The sequence below is a fragment of the Oryx dammah genome, unplaced genomic scaffold (assembly GCF_014754425.2).
Source record: "Oryx dammah isolate SB20612 unplaced genomic scaffold, SCBI_Odam_1.1 HiC_scaffold_23, whole genome shotgun sequence".
NCBI classification, from domain to species: Eukaryota; Metazoa; Chordata; class Mammalia; order Artiodactyla; family Bovidae; genus Oryx; species Oryx dammah.
The window spans coordinates 43,474,282-43,495,887 of NW_024070207.1; the positions used below are offsets into that span (position 1 = coordinate 43,474,282).

The 21,606-nt window shown below is 37.6% G+C and overlaps 1 protein-coding gene across 1 annotated transcript in view; it reads right to left on the minus strand.

Moving 5' to 3' along the window:
• MCF2 (MCF.2 cell line derived transforming sequence) overlaps positions 1–21,606 on the minus strand; it is a 127,982-nt gene that overhangs the window by 31,738 nt on the left and 74,638 nt on the right. Inside the window, exons 13-20 of the mRNA XM_040265282.1 lie at positions 18,367–18,538; positions 16,817–16,864; positions 13,887–13,924; positions 11,787–11,875; positions 10,105–10,171; positions 8,866–8,981; positions 8,683–8,752; positions 6,505–6,597 (exon numbers count right to left, since the gene is read on the minus strand). Of these exons, the coding sequence (XP_040121216.1) occupies positions 6,505–6,597; positions 8,683–8,752; positions 8,866–8,981; positions 10,105–10,171; positions 11,787–11,875; positions 13,887–13,924; positions 16,817–16,864; positions 18,367–18,538 (693 nt within the window). The remainder of the gene's footprint in view (positions 1–6,504; positions 6,598–8,682; positions 8,753–8,865; positions 8,982–10,104; positions 10,172–11,786; positions 11,876–13,886; positions 13,925–16,816; positions 16,865–18,366; positions 18,539–21,606) is intronic.

Sequence of the window (21,606 nt, forward strand, 5' to 3'; positions counted from 1 at the left end):
GTCACTCCAAACCCATTGATATCTCAAAACTCATTACTGGACACTTCATCGCACTCCAGAGAGAAGAAATCCAGCTCCACCCACCAGAACACTGACATAAGCTTCCCTAACCAGGAAACCTTGACAAACCATCCATACAACCCCACCCACAGTGAGGAAACTCCACAATAAAGAGGAACCACAAACTGCCAGAATACAGAAAGGCCATCCCAAACACAGCAATATAAACAAGAGTAAAAGGCAGAGAAATACTCAGCAGGCAAAAGAACAGGATAAATACCCATCAAACCAAACAGAAGAGGAACAGACAGGGAATCTACCTGATAAAGAATTCCAAATAATGATAGTGAAAATGATCCAAATTCTTGAAATCAAAATGGAGTTACAGATAAATAGCCTGGAGACAAGGATTGAGAAGATGCAAGAAACGTTTAACAAGGACCTAGAAGAAATAAAAATGAGTCAATATATAATGAATAATTCAATAAATGAGATCAAAAACACTCTGGAGGGAACCAACAGTAGAATAATGGAGGTAGAAGATAGGATTAGTGAGGTAGAAGATAAAATGGTAGAAATAAATGAAGCAGAGAGGGAAAAATAAAAAAAAAAAAAAGAAATGAGGACAACCTCAGAGACCTCTGGGACAATGTTAAATGCCCTGACATTTGAATGATAGGAATCCCAGAAGAAGAAGACAAAAAGAAACACCATGAGAAAATACTTGAGGAGATAATAGTTGAAAACTTCCCTAAAATGGGGAAGGAAATAATCACCCAATTCCAAGAAACCCAAAGAGTCTCAAACAGGATAAATGCAAGAAACACCCCCAAGACACATATGAATTAAATTAACAAAGATTAAACAAAAAGAACAAATATTAAAAGCAGCAAGGGAAAAACAACAAATAACACACAAGGGGATTCCCATAAGGATAACAGCCGATCTTTCAATAGAAACTCTTCAGGCCAGAAGAGAATGGTAAGACATACTTAAACTGATGAAAGAGAAAAACCTACAACCCAGACTACTGTAGCCAGCAAGGATCTCATTCGAATATGAAGGAGAAATAAAAAGCTTTACAGACAAGCAAAAGCTGAGAGAATTCAGCACCACCAAACCAGCTCTCCAACAAATGCTAAAGGATTTTCCCTAGACAGGAAACACAGAAAGGGTGTATAAACTTGAACCCAAAACAACAAAGTAAATGGCAACGGGATCATACTTATCAATAATTACCTTAAATATAAACGGGTTGAATGTCCCAACCAAAAGACAAAGACTGGCTGAATGGATACAAAAACAAGACCCCTATATATGTTGTCTACAAGAGATCCACCTCAAAGCCAGGGACACATACAGATTGAAAGTGAAGGGTTAGAAAAAGATATTCCATGCAAATAGAGACCAAAAGAAAGCAGGAGTAGCAATACTCATATCAGATAAAATAGACTTTAAAACAAAGACTGTGAAAAGAGACAAAGAAGGAAACTACATAGTGATCAAAGGATCAGTCCAAGAAGAAGATAGAACAATTATAAAAACATATGCACCCAAAATAGGAACACCATAATATATAAGGCAAATGCTAACAAGTATGAAAGAGGAAATTAACACTAACACAATAATAGTGGGAGACTTTAATACCCCACTCACACCTATAGATAGATCAACTAAACAGAAAATTAACAAGGAAACACAAACTTTAAATGATACAATAGACCAGTTAGACCTAATTGATATCTATAGGACATTTCACCCCTAAACAATGAATTTCACCTTTTTCTCAAGCACACATGGAACCTTCTCCAGGATAGATCACATCCTGGGCCATAAATCTAGCCTTGAAAAATTCAAAAAAATTGAAATCATTCCAAGCATCTTTTCTGACCACAATGCAGTAAGATTAGATGTCAATTAAAGGAGAAAAACTATTAAAAATTCCAACATATGGAGGGTGAACAACACGTGGCTGAATAACCAATAAATCACAGAAGAAATCAAAAAAGAAATCAAAATATGCATAGAAACGAATGAAAATGAAAACACAACAACCCAAAACCTATGGGACACTGTAAAAGCAGTGCTAAAGGGGAAGGTTCATAGCAATACAGGCTTACCTCAAGAAACAAGAAAAAAGTCAAATAAATAACCTAACTCTAAACCTAAAGCAACTAGAAAAGGAACAAATGAAGAACCCCCGGGTTAGCAGAAGGAAAGAAATCACAAAAATTAGGGCAGAAATAAATGCAAAAGAAACAAAAGAGACCATAGCAAAAGTCAACAAAGCCAAAAGCTGGTTCTTTGAGAAGATAAATAAAAGTGACAAACCATTAGCCAGACTCATCAAGAAACAAAGGGAGAAGAATCAAATCAACAAAGTTAGAAATGAAAATGGAGAAATCACAACAGACAACATAGAAATACAAAGATCATAAGAAACTACTATGAACAACTATATGCCAATAAAATGGACAACCTGGAAGAAATGGACAAATTCTTAGAAAAGTAAAACTTTCCAAAACTGAACCAGGAAGAAATAGAAAATCTTAACAGACCCATCACAAGCATGGAAATTGAAACTGTAATCAGAAATCTTCCAGCAAACAAAAGCCCAGGTCCAGACGGCTTCAAGCTGAATTCTACCAAAAATTTAGAGAAGAGCTAACACCTATCCTACTCAAACTTTCAGAAAATTGCAGAGGAAGATAAACTTCCAAACTCATTCTATGAGGCCACCATCACCCTAATACCAAAACCTGACAAAGATGCCACAAAAAAAGAAAACTACAGGCCAATATCACTAATGAACATAGATGCAAAAATCCTTAAGAAAATTCTAGCAAACAGAATCCAACAACATATTAAAAAGATCATACATCATGACCAAGTGGGCTTTATCCCAGGGATGCAAGGTTTCTTCAATATCCACAAATCAATCAATGTAATATACCACATTAACAAACTGAAAGATAAAAACCATATGATTATCTCAATAGATGCAGAGAAAGCCTTTGACAAAATTTAACATCCATTTATGATAAAAAAAAAACCCTCCAGAAAGCAGGAATAGAAGGAACATATCTCAACATAATAAAAGCTATGTATGATAAACCCACAGCAAACATTATCCTCAATGGCGAAAAATTGAGAGCATTTCCCCTAAAGTCAGGAACAAGACAAGGGTGCCCACTCTCACCACTATTCAACATAGTTTTGGAAGTTTTGGCCACAGCAATCAGAGCAGAAAAGGAAATAAAAGGAATCCAAATTGGAAAAGAAGAAGTAAACTCTCATTTTTTGCAGATGACATGATCCTCTACAGAGAAAAGCCTAAAGGCTCCACCAGAAAATTACCAGAGCTAATCAATGAATATAGTCAAGTTGCAGAATATAAAATTAACACACAACAATTCCTTGCATTCCTATACACTAACAATAAGAAAACAGAAAGAGAAATTAAGGAAACAATTCCATTCACCATTGCAATGAAAAGAATAAAATACTTAGGAATATATCTACCTAAAGAAACAAAACACCTATATATAGAAAACTATACAACACTGGTGAAAGAAGTCAAAGAGGACACAAATAGATGGAGAAATATACCATATTCATGGATTCAAAGAATCAATATAGTGAAAATGAGTATATGACCCAAAGCAATCTATAGATTCAATGCAATCCCTATCAAGCTACCAATGGTATTTTTCACAGAACTAGAACAAATAATTTCACAATTTCTGTGCAAATACAAAAAAATCTTGAATAGCCAAAGCAATCTTGAGAAAGAAGAATGGAACTGGAGGAATCAACCTGCCTGACTTCAGGCTCTACTACAAAGCCACAGTCATCAAGACAGTATGGTACTGGCACAAAGACAAAAATATAGATCAATGGAACAAAATAGAAAGCCCAGAGATAAATCCACGCACCTATGGACACCTTATCTTTGACAAAGGAGACAAGAATATACAAGGAGAAAAGACAATCTCTCTAACAACTGGTGTTGGGAAACCTGGAGAGCCACTTATAAAAGGATGAAACTAGAACACATTCTAACACCATACACAAAAATAAACTCAAAATGGATTAAAGACCTAAACATTAGACCAGAAACTATAACACTCCTAGAGGAAAACATAGGCAAAACTCTCTCCGACATAAACCACAGCAGGATCCTCTATGACCCACCTCCCAGAATATTGGAAATAAAAGTAAAAATAAACAAATGAGACCTAATTAAAATTAGAAGCTTCTGCACAACAAAGGAAACTATAAGCAAGGTGAAAAGACAGCCTTCAGAATGGGAGAAAATAATAGCAAATGAAGCAATGGAATATACAAGCAACTCCTGCAGCTCAATTCCAGAAAAATAAACGATCCAATCAAAAATTGGGCCAAAGAACTAAAGAGATATTTCTCCAAAGAAGACATACAGATGGCTAACAATCACATGAAAAGATGCTCAACATCACTCATTATCAGAGAAATGCAAATCAAAACCACAATGAGGTACCATTTCATGCCAGTCAGAATGGCTGCTATCCAAAACTCTACAAGCAATAAATGCTGGAGAGGGTGTGGAGAAAAGGGAACCCTCTTACACTGTTGGTGGAAATGCAAACTGGTACAGCCAGTATGGAGAACAGTGTGGAGATTCCTTTAAAAACTGGAAATAGAACTGCCATACGACCCAGCAATCCCACTGCTGGGCATACACACTGAGGAAACCAGAATTGAAAGAGACACATGTACCCCAATGTTCATCACAGCACTGTTTACAATAGCTAGGACATGGAAGCAACCTAGATGTACATCAGCAGATGAATGGATAAGAAAGCTGTGCTACATATACACAATGGAGTATCACTCAGCCATTAAAAAGAATGCATTTGAATCAGTTCTAATGAGGTGGATGAAACTGGAGCCTATTATACAGAGTGAAGTAAGCCAGAAAGAAAAACACCAATACAGTATACTAATACATATATATGGAATTTAGAAAGATGGTAACGATGACACTATATGCGAGATAGCAAAAGAGACACAGATGCATAGAACAGTCTTTTGGACTCTGTGGGAGAGGGCGAGGGTGGAATGATTTGGGAGAATGACATTGAAACGTGTATATTATCATATGTGAAACAGATCGCCAGTCCAGGTTCAATGCATGATACAGGGTGTTCAGGGCTGGTGCACTGGGATGACCCAGAGAGATAGGATGGGGAGGGGCGTGGGAAGGGGTTTCAGGATAGGGAACACATGTACACTCGTGGCGGATTCATGTCAGTGTATGGCAAAACCACTACAATATTGTAAAGTGATTAGCCTCCAATTAAAATAAATAAATTTATAGTAAAAAAAAATAAAAAATACAAATACAAATATAAGAACATAAAAAAAATAAATGCTTGTTTAAGAAGTAATTAGATACAAACAAGTGTTAGTGGGGATGTGGGGTAATTAGGTCCCTCATTCACTCTCACAGGAATATAAAATGGTGCAGCAACTTTGGAAAACAATCTAACGGTTCTTCAAAAAGTTAAACACAATTGACCTAGCAATTTCATACCCAAGTTTATGGAAAAGAGAAAAGAAAATAATGTTCACACAAAAGCTTGTACACAAAAGGTGAAGTGAAGTGAAAGTTGCTCAGTCGTGTTTGACTCTTTGTGACCCCATGGACTATACAGTCCAAGGAATTCTCCAGGCCAGAATACTGGATTGGGTAGCCTTTCCCTTCTCCAGGGGATCTTCCCAACCCAGGGATCAAACCCAGGTCTCCTGCATTGCAGGTGGCTTCTTTACCAGCTGAGCCACAAGGAAAGCCCACACAAAAGATAGAGACAACTCAAATGTCTATCAGATGATGAATGGGTAAATAAAATGTGGAATATCCATACTATGGAATATTAGGCCATAACCAATGTGAAAACAACAGAAATTCTGCAGGGAGGCAAGAACAATGAAAGAAAGCTAAATTCTCATTTTCTATCATGGGAAGCAGCAATATAAGTATGATATTTGGAGATATGGAGGTAAATAATGAAAAAAATATCTAAAAAAGCAGAAAGTAGTTGCCTCTAGGGAGTGGCAAATATGTTGGTATACATATATGTGTATTTTGGGGAGGGTCAAACCGCACTTTTATATATACATATAAAAGGCTTCCTCAGATGGTAAAGAATCTGCCTGCAATGCAGGAGATCCAGGTTTGATCCCTTGGTCAGGAAGATCCCCTGGAGAAGGGAATGGCTACCCACTCCAGTATTCTTGCCTGGAGAATCCCATGGACAGAGGAGTCTGCTGCGCTACAGTTTATAAGGTTGCACAGAGTCAGACATGACTGAGCAACTAACATACACACACACAGACACACACACATGTACATATATATATATATATATAAAACTTATTGAAAGCAGAAAATGAATTTATAAATAAGAAATATCCCAGTATCTTCCACAGAGACTTTATCCGATACTTGAACAATTACTATACCTGGAAAAAGGCACATTCTGAATACTTCTTCCAAATTGCCTCTGACCTGGGCTTATTCTGACAGTACTTCGCATACATTTGAAAATCATCTTTCTGTGATAAAAAGAAAATGCAAATGTATTAGTGATTTGTGAATGTGTCCTTTTCTTATCAAGAAAGGCTGAGCAAGAGTGAGTGTGGCCAAGCATCACAGGGAATGTGGCTTAAAGGGCCAGGTCAGAAGCCTTCTTTATATTCCACGACCAGCATGCCCAGAAAACCAGGGAGACGGACACATACTTATCCAAGCAATTTCATAACTTCCACTTAGCAAGTTTGAGAGTTAGAGGGAAAAAAGCCTTCTCTGAATGAACTATGAAAACAGACTACTTTTTTGATTACTACGAGCTAACTGGGTACCAAGAGATACACTCTTTCTTTGCTCTCAGTTACTCCATTCCCTAGTGAATGAACTTATAGTAACTCCCAAGGTCCTTGGGTCCTCATTGGACCATCATCATTGTACCAGAACCCTGTGCAGTATCTGCTCACCCTCTTCTCTCTCCCTGTTCATCTGACCCTCATCTAATGGGCTACCTACTACTCAGTCATTAACACTCATCTCATGAGTCATCTCTTCTATACAGCCATCATTTATACCTCCAGTCAATATCAGATGCACTTCTTCTTGGCTCCTATAATACCCTTTGTACAACTTTAATAGAGCACAACTGACACTGTACATAGTGGAATCCCTCCTTTCCTATGTGAATAGTCTTGGTATTCCACATTGCCTAGTTCAGTGCTTGGCTCAAACTAGGTACTGAACAGTTGATGACTGCTGAATGAATGAACAGATCCATAGGCATTTATTAAACTACTGGTTGCCAAGAACTCTGCTGACCTTACTCGAGATACAAAAATATACAGGATATGGACCCTGCCTCAATCAGTTTTCCATCTAGTTGGAGAAAGAATTCATGAAATTCATGTATAAACATGCATAGTACATGTAAATTTCCCAATAAGTAGCACAGACATTAAGTACCATATAAGTTCAAAGGCAAGAGGAGCTGCTGTTGCTTAAGTATTAGGGAAGAATCTGGCCATGGTTTCAGTTCAGTTCAGTTCAGTCGCTCAGTCGTGTCTGACTCTTTGCAACCCCATTAACTGCAGCACACCAGGCCTCCCTGTCCATCACCAACTCCCGGAGTTTACTCAAACTCATGTCCATTGAGTTGGTGATGCCATCCAACCATCTCATCCTCTGTCATCCTCTTCTCCTCCCACCGTCAATCTTTCCCAGCATCAGGGTCTTTTCAAGTGAGTCAGCTCTTTGCATCAGGTGACCGTGGTTTAAATACCTTTAAATGTTAGGATATGTTCATTGGAGAAGGAAATGGCAAGCTACTCCAGTGTTCTTGCCTGGAGAATCCCAGGGACAGGGGAGCCTGGTGGGAAAGGTTCTGCCTTATCCTTACTATCTTCTCACTCCATAAACATTTCCTAAGATAAGATATCTCCTTGGACGCTTTCAGTGATCACCTCTATCAAACTGACTTTCAAGTCAAAACAAAACTGATCTTTCAGGAAATAGAGGAACTAGATAAGCAGAGAACATTGTGAGAGAAAACTCTATTGGAGGAGAATGTGATTACAGTGCCTGGGAAGTCAATTACACTAAGCACACCTGTGGGACAAAGAGACATGAGCCTCCTTGAAAGATATTGTAGAATAAAAAGAACACACAGCTCCCTGTTCTGCAAAGTTCCTGTGATAGATGCCTTGGTTTCTGAAAGCCAGACTATATTTGATTTGAAGATTTCACATATATTAGAGGGGACTATCAGGGCATCTCTCAGGCTAGAAATTAACCAAGCCAAGAATGGTGTGCCAAGATGATTCCAATTCTTGCATCTTCATAGTCAGGATGGTCCTTGGACTCTTAGGATCACCCAGGGGTCAGAGGTCACAAGCTGAGCCACTGTAGCATTTGATGCCACAGAATACAATAGTCATTTGTATGCTCCAGTACCCCATTCCTGTAACAAAACTTGATTTAGCATTAAATACTTGCTGGAGTGATGTGTCGCCAGCAAAAATAAAAGGATATCAAAAATAATGCCTACCTTGTCTCCAAATATAGAAAATGACATGCTATGTTGGTGGCCTATATATTTATATAATCATTGAACTAACCCTTTCCAGGAAACAAGGTCCCACTCTTTCTGGAGCATCAACACAATTTTCCAGACTGCTCATGAAAATGCTGTAAAAATTTCAAAGAAAAAAAATACGATTTTATGTGAAATATGCTGCATTGGTCAACAACCATTTAAATAATAATCACAAAAAAGAAAATTCAATACAGCAATTACATACTTGTTATGGAATTCATATATTTCTGCCATGTTTCCAAAGAGAACATCCCTTTTACTTCTCAGGAGAGGTGGCATAAGAACAAACATCTCTGGATTGTCCATCTCTGCTCTATAGCCCTACCCAAAATAAATAAATTTATTCATTTAAAAAATAGTCACATAAACATTCGATTGGGCCACCAAAGATACAAGTACAGCAGAATGTATATGGGATTAGAGGGTAAAGTTGTTTGTAATTTTATTATTCATATCTTCTAGTTCCCCAAAGTTATCAACTATTATTATTATTTTAAATAGCAGGACAAGGAAGTTCAGGTTTTCTACTCAATGGGTAGAAGAAAGGGACAACTTTTTGCCCTTCAGGTAGCTAACAGGAAAGAAAATAGAAACCAGGTATGAAAGATGATATTACAGGTCATTAACTTCTCCTTAAAGATGGAATAAGTGTTTGAGTTTTGCCAGACCAAATTAATATTACTAATATGACATTTGTAACAAGTGAATGCTTTTCTCCCATACTTGGGGCTTTATATCATGATCTCTAAATAGCACCCTGGGAATAATTATAACAATCCACTGTATTCCTAACAGAACAGCTTATCTCTTCTGTAATGAATTCTGAAGCCACAATCCTCACTGCAGAGGGAGAACCTGAATGAACACATTTAACAAACAATCAAGGAAGGAGACAAAAAGGGAAGTTTGCACTTCCTAATGAATTTCAGAAAAAGAATGCATTTGAATCAGTTCTAATGAGGTAGATGAAATTGGAGCCTATTATACAGAGTGAAGTAAGCCAGAAAGAAAAACACCAATACAGTATGTTAACGCATATATATGGAATTTAGAAAGATGGTAACAATGACACTATATGCGAGACAGCAAAAGAGACACAGATGTAAAGAACTGCCTTTTGGACTCTGTGGGAGAAGGCAAGGGTGGGATGATTTGAGGGAATGGCATTGAAACATGTATATTATCATGTGTGAAACAGATCGCCAGTCCAGGTTCAATGCATGAGACAGGCTGCTCAGGGCCAGTGCACTGGGATGACCTTGAGGGATGGGATGGGGAGGGAAGTGGGAGGGGGGTTCAGGATGGGGAACACATGTACACCCATGGCTGATTCATGTCAATGTATGGCAAAAACCACTACAGTATTGTAAAGTAATTAGCCTCCAATTAAAATAATCATATTATTTTTTTTAAAAGATAGGAAAATACAATCTGAGTCACTTACCAACAAAACAGTAAACAGTTCCCTAACATATGCCCTCTCGGTCTGTATCAGCTCATTTAGGACGTGGCTAAAATGAAAGGACCGTATTTGTCAGTTATTTTATGGCTTTAGAATTGTATTACAACATTTCATTTATTATCATGATAAATTGTCTAAAATGAAAATTAGCACTGCAGAAGAAGAACTACCCATGGTTTGGTTTTATCATCAAATATAAAATTAATTCTATGGTTTCTAGAATAAGTACTACCTACAAGACTCTTTGCTGCTGCTGCAGCTGCTAAGTCGCTTCAGTCGTGTCCGACTCTGTGCGACCCTATAGACGGCAGCCTACCAGGCTCCTCCGTCCCTGGGATTCTCCAGGCAAGAATACTGGAGTGGGTTGCCATTTCCTTCTCCAATGAATGAAAGTGAAAACGGAAAGTGAAGTCGCTCAGTCGTGCCCAACTCTCAGCGACCCCATGGACTACAGCCCGCCAGGCTCCTCTGTCCATGGGATTTTCCAGGCAAGAGTACTGGAGTGGGGTGCCATTGCCTTCTCCTCTTTAAAATGTATTTAAAAAAAAAAAAAGAGGAGTGGGGCTCAGTAGTCATTTTTAAATGAGGAAAAAAAACTAATTTTATTTCCAACTCACTAAGCTTAAGAATCATTTGCTAAAAACTCACAAAATCTATTCCTAAAAACCTAGGGAATACTTTCTTAGACAGCACAATTTCTGTGCTATTGTTCTCCCTCTCTCTCTCTCAGAAAAAAATCATATAAGCATTTTAGACACAATTTTTCCTTTTTCCTTGGTAATGTTCTGAAGTTTTCCAAGACATGATATAAATTTATAATACTGGTTTTCCCAAATATAGATCATACTTAACTTTCTGTAGTAACTTTGTTTACTATCTCTTTAAAATAAAATAAAATACATTTTCCTTCCAATGTGATTTCCAATTGACATTGTATTTAAAATTTATTTCCTCACTCCCCAATGTTATCCATTTAATGTAACTTCTTTTTCTTTGTTTTTTTTTTTTTTATGTTTTAGCAGCACCACACAGCATGCAGGATCTTCATTCCCTGACTAGGGATTGAAGCCGTACCTGCTGCAGTGAAAGCTTAGAATCTTAACTTCTGGACCACCAGTGAAGTCCCTAATTTAACTTTTATCCTTGGCCTCTGTTTAATTTAATTGTTACACTTTTATAAATTTAACTAACATTTAACAATCTTTGCATATAACTATGTTTCAAATTATTTGTTACTTGCTCCAAACTACTGGTTACTTACTCAAAACTCTGTGATATAAAATTTAAAAGGTGACTATTCATATCTGTGGAATGTTAACGTAATAATATAAAAGTGAATGAAATGATTTTTATTAGTATCTATAAAATCACATTGTATATCTACATAATCTTCTGTAGTTTTTGAAATATTGACCCATTCACTCTCACCTCTTTCATAAAAGAGGAGACTATGAATCTGAAAAGATCTAGTTAATTTTCAAGTCACATAAAGAGAGTATAGGTTGGCCAGAACTTCTGAAACCTTCTCTAGTGCACATTTGATCAAACCTAGCAGAACCGTATTCTGGGAACTCAAAATTCTAAGTACATTTGCTCCGAACACTGAATCAGAGCCTCCTACTGGTAGATGTGTATATGGGTGTATGTTAATAAATAAAAGATACTTCTTTAAAATATCCAAGCTATTGTCATTGTCCAAATTGGAGGACTGAACAGAACTTCTCTTCTCTTGACAATCATACACTGCTTCAGTCTGAAATGAAAAGAAAAGTGAAATTAGCATCTATGTAGGTATAGTTCTTCAAGGAAATGTAGCCCAAATTAAGTTTTCTTCTTTCTACGTTCTAACTATATAGAAAAACTAAAAAGTATTATGATTTTTCTCAGAAATAACTTTGATATATACTAGTTAAAAATTATTTTAGTTGCCTAAGAGGACAGATTTAAGATATTCATTACAATTTACTTTATACATTAAGTAATGTTTCATTTTTGTAGCACTTTGAGGAAATGAGGTTAATTCCTAAAAAGTTGATTGTCCTGGGACTTCCCTGATGGGTCAGCTGTTAAGACTCTGCACTTCCACTGCAGGGGGCATGGGTTCCATTCCTGGTTGGGAACTAAGATCTGGACTCAAAGGGGAAAAAAAAAGTTGACTGTCCAGGAAGGGGAAAACTAAGTTTCAGAGAGCTTTCACAAAGGGCCAAGGTCACCTAGTAAGTGATAAAACTGCCAAACCCATGGTCAGCCACCATTATTACATTCCCTCTTTTTTTGGATTTGTGTGTGTGTGAACCATTTTTTAAGGTCTTTCCTGAATTTGTTACAATATTGCTTCTGTCTTATGCTTTGGTTTTTTTTTTTTTCTGGCTGCGAGGCATGTGGGATCCTAGATCCGAACCAGGGATCAAACCCACACTCCCTGCACTGGAAGCATAGTCTTAACCACTAGACCACCAGGGAAGTCCCTCATATTCCCTCTTTAAAAGTATACTTTGATTTCTGTATGCTCCATGTACCAAGTGTTATCATTTTAACTACTATAATTAAGACTGAAAATACTGCATACTGCACTTCCCAGATAGGTATGTGCCATCCACTCCTAACAGGGTTCTGAAATACAAGGCTGAAAAGTTTTGAACCATCAAATTTTAAATGCCTATGGATTATGCAAATTGACTTGACTTGGAAGTATATGTGCATTTGGGAACTGGATTGACTAGCTAGATATCTCACCAAGGAAATGTACAGAATCACAGCCTTCTATTTTTACCCTGGGGATATGCAAATGAATAAATCCACATAGCTACTAAGGCGGGCATGACTTGAAACCAGAACCAAAAGACATGGCAGACTAAGGACTTTGGCACTCAGGCTGTTTCCTTCGTGAAACCAGAAACTCTGGCTGTAGAACATGATAACCAGACATGGTGTGTCAGTGTGGGTCATTTGCTAGCCTGCTAACAACTACATAAAACACTCAGAGCATTACCATGCACCACACAATACTCAAAGTACTTCATAAATACTAGATTATTTGATCAGAGTTATACTAACTCCATAATGAGGGTGTTTGCTCATTACCTCCATTCTATAGATAAGGAAACTGACTTCCAGAGAACTCGCCCAAGGTTATGCAGCCAGTAAGTGATGGAGCTGGGCTGAAGTCAGGCATTCTAGCCACACAATCTGTATCACATGCTATCCTGCCTCTGGGAGATACAGTCTTGGCCTTATTTACCATCAAGAACATACAAAGAAAACGTAAGATGCTGCAGTTATGAGGCGGCTACTCTCTGCAGATACCAGATTGTCATGAATAACTCAGAAGGAAACTTGAATCTACCAAGAAAAGAATAGGTGTGTTTTTTGAGCCTAGCAGATGGTCCATTAGAACCTGTCCTTTGTCCAAGCTTTCTACTTGCAGGGCTGGAATCACTTATGAAAGGAATTTCCTTTTGTAAAAAGGTGCAGCACTTATTCAGCTGAATTGAGGTGCAGGCAGGAAAGAGAAACTAGAACTTATATGAGATGTTCTATAGCATTTATTCTGAACTGGAGCCAAGACTTGAGAAACTGCTCATACAACTGGGGCTAGGCTAGTACTGTAATTAGACACAACACAGCAGCAGCTTTTTCTTCTAGATATAATAGGCTTCCAAATGCACATTATTGGTTCAGTGAATGAAAGATACGGTTTTAGCCCCATCCCGCTCTGCAACTATAGCAATAAAGCCAATTTTGAATTAATTAATGATATTTACTTCTGTGTTGCTCTCATTTTGTCTCCAAGTCTTCTTCCCTGATAGAGAAATATGAGAGAAGAATTTCAAACAAGAATTAAAATCAATACTTTCATAAAAATATGTGCATGTATATTAAAAAGAGAGAGATTAATGTGCCAACATGTTTATATTAGTATTTTAAAATTACACTATATATAACAGATGATTGGTTAGACTTATCTACATGATTTCAACTTCTCATAGAGCATGATTTTGCCATGTATTCACCCATTCTCTCATTCATTGAACATTCACTGGATTGCTGAGCAAGCATGAAGCTAGGTGTTAGTACCCATGATTCTTTGCAGATTTAGTGATCATTCTAAGACATAAGCATTTAATCAGATTGTAGCTCACTGATTAACTGAATCAAAAAGAGTTTCAGAATAAAATCTCAATTTGACTAATAATTAGAGCATCTGACATTTATTTGGCACTTACTATATGCTGGACACTATTCTAAGCCCTATATGTGCACTTGCTTTTTTACCTCTCAAGTTGACCCTTGAAGATAAGTACTACTTCCCCATGTTATAGGTTAAGCATAAGATGTCCAAGAAGCAGAAGTGGTACACAAATCTGAATAATCTACTGTCAGAATTCATGTTTCTAACCACTCTATATAAAACATTTCTGAAGTACATTAAAATGCTAAAACAAAACCAAATAAAACAAAAAAATCCAACTTTATCAAAATTCCAAGCTTCCATCTTTCTGTTCTTCCTGTGTAATCCTTCTTTTTATTTCTGTTTAATCTTTCTGTTTCATTTACAAAGGCTGAGCCCCTGTATTACCAAGCAAGAAGTCCAGATGCTCCTCCAGAGCCCAGGACATTGTCCAGTCAAAGACTAGGCCATTTAAGTTTCTAAGTCTCAGGGCTGCTGAAAAGAACTCTCCCCACACGGGCTGTGTGCATCACTTCTCACCATGGAAGGAACAGATTTCTTGTCCTTTCTGCCTCTACTGGGAGCCATTGCAAGGCCCACTCAGGGAAAGACTCTGTTAATGAGTTCTCTAAACTTTATCCTTCTCTCCATTTACTTAAAATATATTCTATACAGGAATTTTTACCTTTATATAATATATATGTAAATGGATAAATATAAATTAGACTTAGTGGCAATTACCATATAAAATTAGTTTCTCAATAAATATTGATGTCTATCACTTTAAAGAAACTTGATATCCAGAGATCCAAAGTTACTTATAAAGCAAACTTATGGAGCTTTACAAACTAGCTTTTACTAATTAATTCTTTGCAAATACATTAAGAGATGAAAAAGGAATGCATACAAAATTCATGAGAAGTGTATCTTTTTCGAAAAGCAAGGTATTGGGTTGGCCAAAAAGTTTGTTCAGGTGTTTCTGTACAGAAACCTTTTTGGCCAACCCAATAGATGTCTCCATTCTTTTAATAATGTGACTATGCTGCTGCTGCTGCTAAGTCGCTTCAGTCGTGTCTGACTCTGTGCGACCCCATAGACGGCAGCCCACCAGGCTCCGCCGTCCCTGGGATTCTCCAGGCAAGAACACTGGAGTGGGTTGCCATTGCCTTCTCCAGAACTGAGCTTACATTCTAGCAAAAGAAACAGAAAACAGGCAATTGTGCTAAAGTTAGGAAGATATGAAGAGGGGCTTGTTATCCCATAGTATAACACCTGACCAAACTGGTGTGCAGGAGAGGAGGAGAGGCAGGAAGGAAGAACTTACCTTAAGGAAGAGAAGAGAACACTAGGTGTAAAGTCCAAAGGGCAAGACAACTAGGGGCATTTAAGAAGGGAAAGTGGGAAACAAGGATACTGCTTCAGTTGTCAAGGCAACAGATGGGTGTTAGCTTGGATTAGGGAGGTGGCAGTGAGGGCTAGCAGGGCAGATTAGAAGTGGATTTTTGGACTGATTAGAGGTGGGGTGAGTGAGAAAGAGGAGCAGAAAAAATGGCATCCTTTTGGGGTATGCTGAGACTGAGCTGCCAATAGGAAATTCAAGGAGGCAAATTGTCAATACAGACTCTGAAGTTTAGGAGAAAGATCTAGACTAGAGCTACAGGTTTAGGAGCTCAAACCATTTTATCTCTCACACACAATGTTCTTCCATAACTTCCCTCTATATGAAATATTAATTCAGCAAAATATTTATTACATCTTTCTAGGTGCCAGACACGGTGCTAGATACAAGATTCTACCTGATGCAAATTAATAAAGATAAACAACAATAACAACAACAACAACAAAAACAGTTTGACTTTTTTTTTGGTTTAGTATGGTTGACTTATTTTATTAAAAAAAAATTAACACTTCTGTGTTGATTTGACCAAATCTCATATTTTTTTTTTTTTTACCAAATCTTATATATTTGACTTAGCAATTAAAAGTCTTGAAGTATTATTTGGACCTGACTGTTATAATTTCCATTACTCACAGACCAAGTAGGTAAAATGAACAGTGTTTGTAGCATAAATGATGCTCTGATTTAATCTAGGAACCATGATGGATAACTGATATAATCATTTATCCATCCCTGTCATTTATTCAGTAAGCTGCCATCTTCCTCATAAATACCTTAGGCAAATTCAAGCTACTCCCAACAAATAGGCTTACTGTGGGTGACACAGTCTCTAAAATAAAAGCAAATTTATTTTAACATATTTAAGTTAAAAGCCAATTGTTTTCCTTGTTTTTATCTTTCAAGTGGTCATCTGATAAAAGAGAATAATCCACTTTTTATATAGTTATTTTCCAATATAAGTTTAATACTGACAGACTAATGGATGCTTATTATGAAAAAAATGAGAAAGTTAACCTTAAGCAGAATGTGAGAAGGAACTGCTGCTGGTTTTAGGTGCCAAACTGATTTTTCACATGTACACAAACTCAGAAAATGTACTGACGAAAAGTAATAAAGATGGGTACCTTTTGAAAAAAGTTTACATGCTTGAAAGAAAGAATATCCAATTCCCACTGCAGAAAGAAAGTGTAATGCCATTAAATAAGAATATCAGAAAGAAAAAAAAATGAAACAACACAAAACAAAATTTATTTTTACTGACTAAGGCCTTGAATGGGTCTTGGGCAGTCTTTTCAGAGCTCTGTTCCTCAACCCTTCAGAGGAGTTGAGCTTTTAGAGAACCATAAAGCAAGAGGCCTTCATCAGAGGGAAGGAATAGTCTAGTTTATTGAGTATTTTTAAATATCCTACAATTTTTTAACTTTGTCTTCAGTAGCTATTTCACTTTGAAATCAATAGGCATTATTATTCCTAATTTATAGATAAACAAAACAAGGCAAAATCAACAAAAGAGGTTAAGTGAACTGTCCCCGGTCACACACCCCATGAATGGAGCCAGAAATACAACTGAGCTCTGTCTTCTGCTTAGGAATATCAACCTATTCTATTTTTATTCTCATAGCTGTTGGTTTTGATCCCCTATTGGTTTTTGTTCTTCTTATTCTTTTTTCCTAGTATCTTCTTAATATTATTCATTTATGGCAATGCTTATAGTTTTATTTGTGAGTATATTTTTATATTTAATATCCATTAAGTATATGACTTTTATCATCTTAGTTACCTGCTTTCATCACTTGGTTTTAATCTGATCTCTGCTGGAGCTGAGCTGGACTTTTACATTCATTATGCCTGGCTCAGGCTTTCTCTGATTTTCAAAGCAGTTCCCATATATTAATGAAGTCTCTGATTCTCTCAGATCAAAGAGATGGAATTTAGGCCCACCTTCACAAACTTAACTAACTTAGGGCCCCAAAGACCAAACTACTTTCCCCTAAGGGGCCCTAGAGGCAGCTGAAGGAAAACCTTGGGGCAATAGTCATCTTATTTCCAGAGTAGCTCAACACCACAGACAGCATAATTATTTTATCCCACAGAACTTAGAAAATAGAAATAAATATTACATGTTTAAAATCATCTACAAAGATTTTAATCATTTAAAGTTCATTTACAAGTAAATAAACTAACAGTCAATTACTAGCAAAATTATTTGATTTACCTATACCTGTTTAGAAAAGGCAATCTATTTGATTATCTAAGTCATTCACTTATTAGAAGCCTATAAGAACCAAATAATAGTTTATCCCTATAAGTGGTAAATGCATGTATGTATATACTATTTTCATATGCTTCCTTGCACGTGCTGAAGAAAGGGGTAAATTGTTTGTGAGTTTGATGCTAGTATAAAGTTCATATTCACTGCAAAATTGGGAAATTCAGCCCAGATTTTCATCATCCTGTACTATACTATATTACTACTATGTTTAATTATTGTAAAATAATCTCTATCATGACTCCTGCCTTCTGCAATACAATTTGCACATGACCAAGGATGCTTAAAAAAAACAATTCCTATTTCTCAGGATGGAAGAATGAGTTCAGTATTTACATTAAAAGTAACAAAGTAAACAACAGCAGGAAGAAAAGAGAGAGAAAAGGGGAATCTAAGATACTCTACCTTGTGTAGGTGAAAAAAATGGTGCTCTAGATCTGACCAAATTGTCAGAAGCAGGTACTACAAATGGAATCGGCCTCACGTGTTTATCTGTCAGGTTTCTGAAACCGGCCTGTTGGTTCTGAAATATACTTCGGATGTTTTCAAGCTTGAGTTGGATGGTCTGCATTTGAACCTGCAGGTTACATAAGAAATCTATGAAATATTTTCTGAAATGGGGGTCATTACAAATCCTATTACATTTCTCAGTCTCAAACAGTTACAAAATTAATTTAGACTTTAATATAGAACTAGAAATAGATGGGGAAACAGTGGAAACAGTGTCAGACTTTATTTTTTGGGCTCCAAAATCACTGCAGATGGTGACTGCAGCCATGAAATTAAAAGACGCTTACTCCTTGGAAGGAAAGTTATGACCAACCTAGATAGCATATTGAAAAGCAGAGACATTACTTTGCCAAAAAAGGTCCGTCTAGTCAAGGCTATGGTTTTTCCAATGGTCATGTATGGATGTGAGAGTTGGACTGTGAAGAAAGCTGAGTGCCAAAGAATTGATGCTTTTGAACTGTGGTGTTGGAGAAGACTCTTGAGAGTCCCTTGGACTGCAAGGAGATCCAACCAGTCCATTGTGAAGGAGATCAGCCCTGGGATTTCTTTGGAGGGAATGATGCTGAAGCTGCAACTCCAGTACTTTGGCCACCTCATGCAAAGAGCTGACTCATTGGAAAAGACTCTGATGCTGGGAGGGATTGGGGGAAGGAGGAGAAGCGGACGACAGGATGAGATGGCTGGATGGCATCAATGACTTGATGGATGCAAGTCTGAGCAAACTCGAGGAGTTGGTGATGGACAGGGAGGCCTGGCGTGCTGCAATTTATGGGGTTGCAAAGAGTCGGACACGACTGAGTGACTGAACTGAACTGAACTGAGAAGAAATTTAGGAAAGTAATGGCGAACAGATTAAGGCATTATTTTACATGGTTACAAAACCAGAAGGTCTCAATCAAAACAACTTGCAGAAGAAATTTATCAAGCAATCATCAAATAAGTCAGTCACTGAATAGGTGATTTACCCTTCATTGGCTGAAAGGGGATAATAGCTAGAAAAGAGGGCGTATTGAGCACAAGAAAGTTACCAAGTGAAGCGCTGTCACAGTAGTTTTTTATGTTTTAACCTGCAGGACATTCTATAGTTCACCATGTTATACTGGGTTTGTCAAAAAGTTTGTTTGGGTTTTTCTGTAAGACGGTATGGAAAAACTGGAATGAACTTTTTGTCTAACTCAGTAAAAGGCTCCTCAGAGGCACTGATGGATAATGTACTCTTCTGGCCCTCCTACATGATTTGAGGCAGCAAGAGTTAGGCTTCGTTGCTTCTAGAGTCACTTGGTTATCACCAAGGCCATGTTTCTGATCTTCTGCGGCATGCCCCTAAGATCTGAAGCTAAACATGGATTTAGATACTATTCTAAACTTTAGAGTCAATGAGATGCTTTAACAGCAAATAACATCACAGATGCTCTTATCTATCATGTGGAGAGAGAGCTTGATGGCAGCTGCAAGGGGGTGGTACTGAACTAACCTAAGCTCTCTACCCTGCCAACACAAGCTTCTACTCCTCCCCATTCCCCAGGTAGACCCACATGCTTCCTTTATCACTTTATCCTCAAACTGAGTGGGAAAGCCGGATTTGTGTCTACAGAGCATCTTCTGGTGGTCACTGCAGCAGGAAGGAAAGATGTTTGGCACAGACTGTTCTTGATATGGGCCCAATATCCTATGACAGCTTTGGACGTTTCTCAAAGCATGCACAAGAAAATATATGTGAAAGCTGCTAGTAAGTGAAAAGAGTTTAAAAGTAATGCAGTCATGGGACTTCCCTGGTATTCCAGTGGTTAAGATTCTGCACTCCCAATGCAGGGTGCATAGGTTCAATCCCCGGTGGAAGAACTAAGATGCCACATGCCATTCAGCCAAAAAAAAAAAAAAAGTTTTTAATTAAAAATAATTCAAAGCTCAAAAAGGAAATTCAGTTCAGTTTGGTTCAGTCGTTCAGTCGTGTCTGCCTCTTTGCGACCTCATGGACTACAGCATGCCAGGCTTCTCTGTCCATCACCAACTCCTAGAGCTTGCTCAAACTCATGTCCATTGAGTTGGTGATGCCATCCAACCATCTCATCCTCTGTCATCTCTTTCTCCTCTGTCTTCAATCTTTCCCAGCATCAGGGTCTTTTCCAATGAGTCAGCTCTTCACATTACGTGGCTGAAGTATTGGAGCCTCAGCTTCAATATCAATCCTTCCAATGAACATTCAGGACTGATTTCCTTTAGGACTGACTGGTTTGATCTCCTTGCAGTCCAAGGGACTCTCAAGAGTCTTCTCCAACACCACAGTTCAAAAGCATCAATTCTTCAGTGCTCAACTTTCTTTATGGTCCAACTCTGACATCCATACATCACTACTGGAAAAACCATACCTTTGCCAAGACAGACCTTTGAGGGTAAAGGGTTGTCTCTGCTTTTTAATATGCTGTCTAGGTTTGTCATAAATTTTCTCCTAAGGAGCAAGCGTCTTTTAATTTCATGGCTGCAGTCACCATCTGCAGTGATTTTGAAGAACAAGAAAATAGTCTGTCACTGTTTCCATTGTTTCCCCATATATTTATCATGAAGTGATGGGACTGGATGCCATGATCTTCATTTTTGGCATGTTGAGTTTTAAGCCAGCTTTTTCACTATCCTCTTTCACTTTCATCAAAAGGCTCTTTAGTTCTTCTTTGCTTTCCGCCATAAGGGTGGTGTCATCTGCATCTGAGGCTATTGATATTTTTGCCTGCAATCTTGATTCCAGCTTGTGCTTCATCTAGTCCAGTATTTCACATGATGTACTCTACATATAAGTTAAATAAGCAAGATGACAATATATAGCCTTGATGTACTCCTTTCCCAATTTGGAATCAGGCCATTGTTCCATGTCTGGTTCTAACTGTTGCCTCTTGACCTGCATACAGATTTCTCAGGAGTCAGGTAAGGTGGCCTGGTATTCCCATCTCTTTAAGAATTTTCCAGTTTGTTGTGATCCACAGAGTCAAAGGCTTTAGCATAGTCAATGAAGCAGAAGTAGATGGTTTTTCTGGAATTCTCTTGCTTTTTCTATGATCCAGCAATGTTAGCAATTTGATCTCTGGTTCCTCTGCCTTTTCTAAATCCAGCTTGAACATCTGGAAATTCTCGGTTTATATA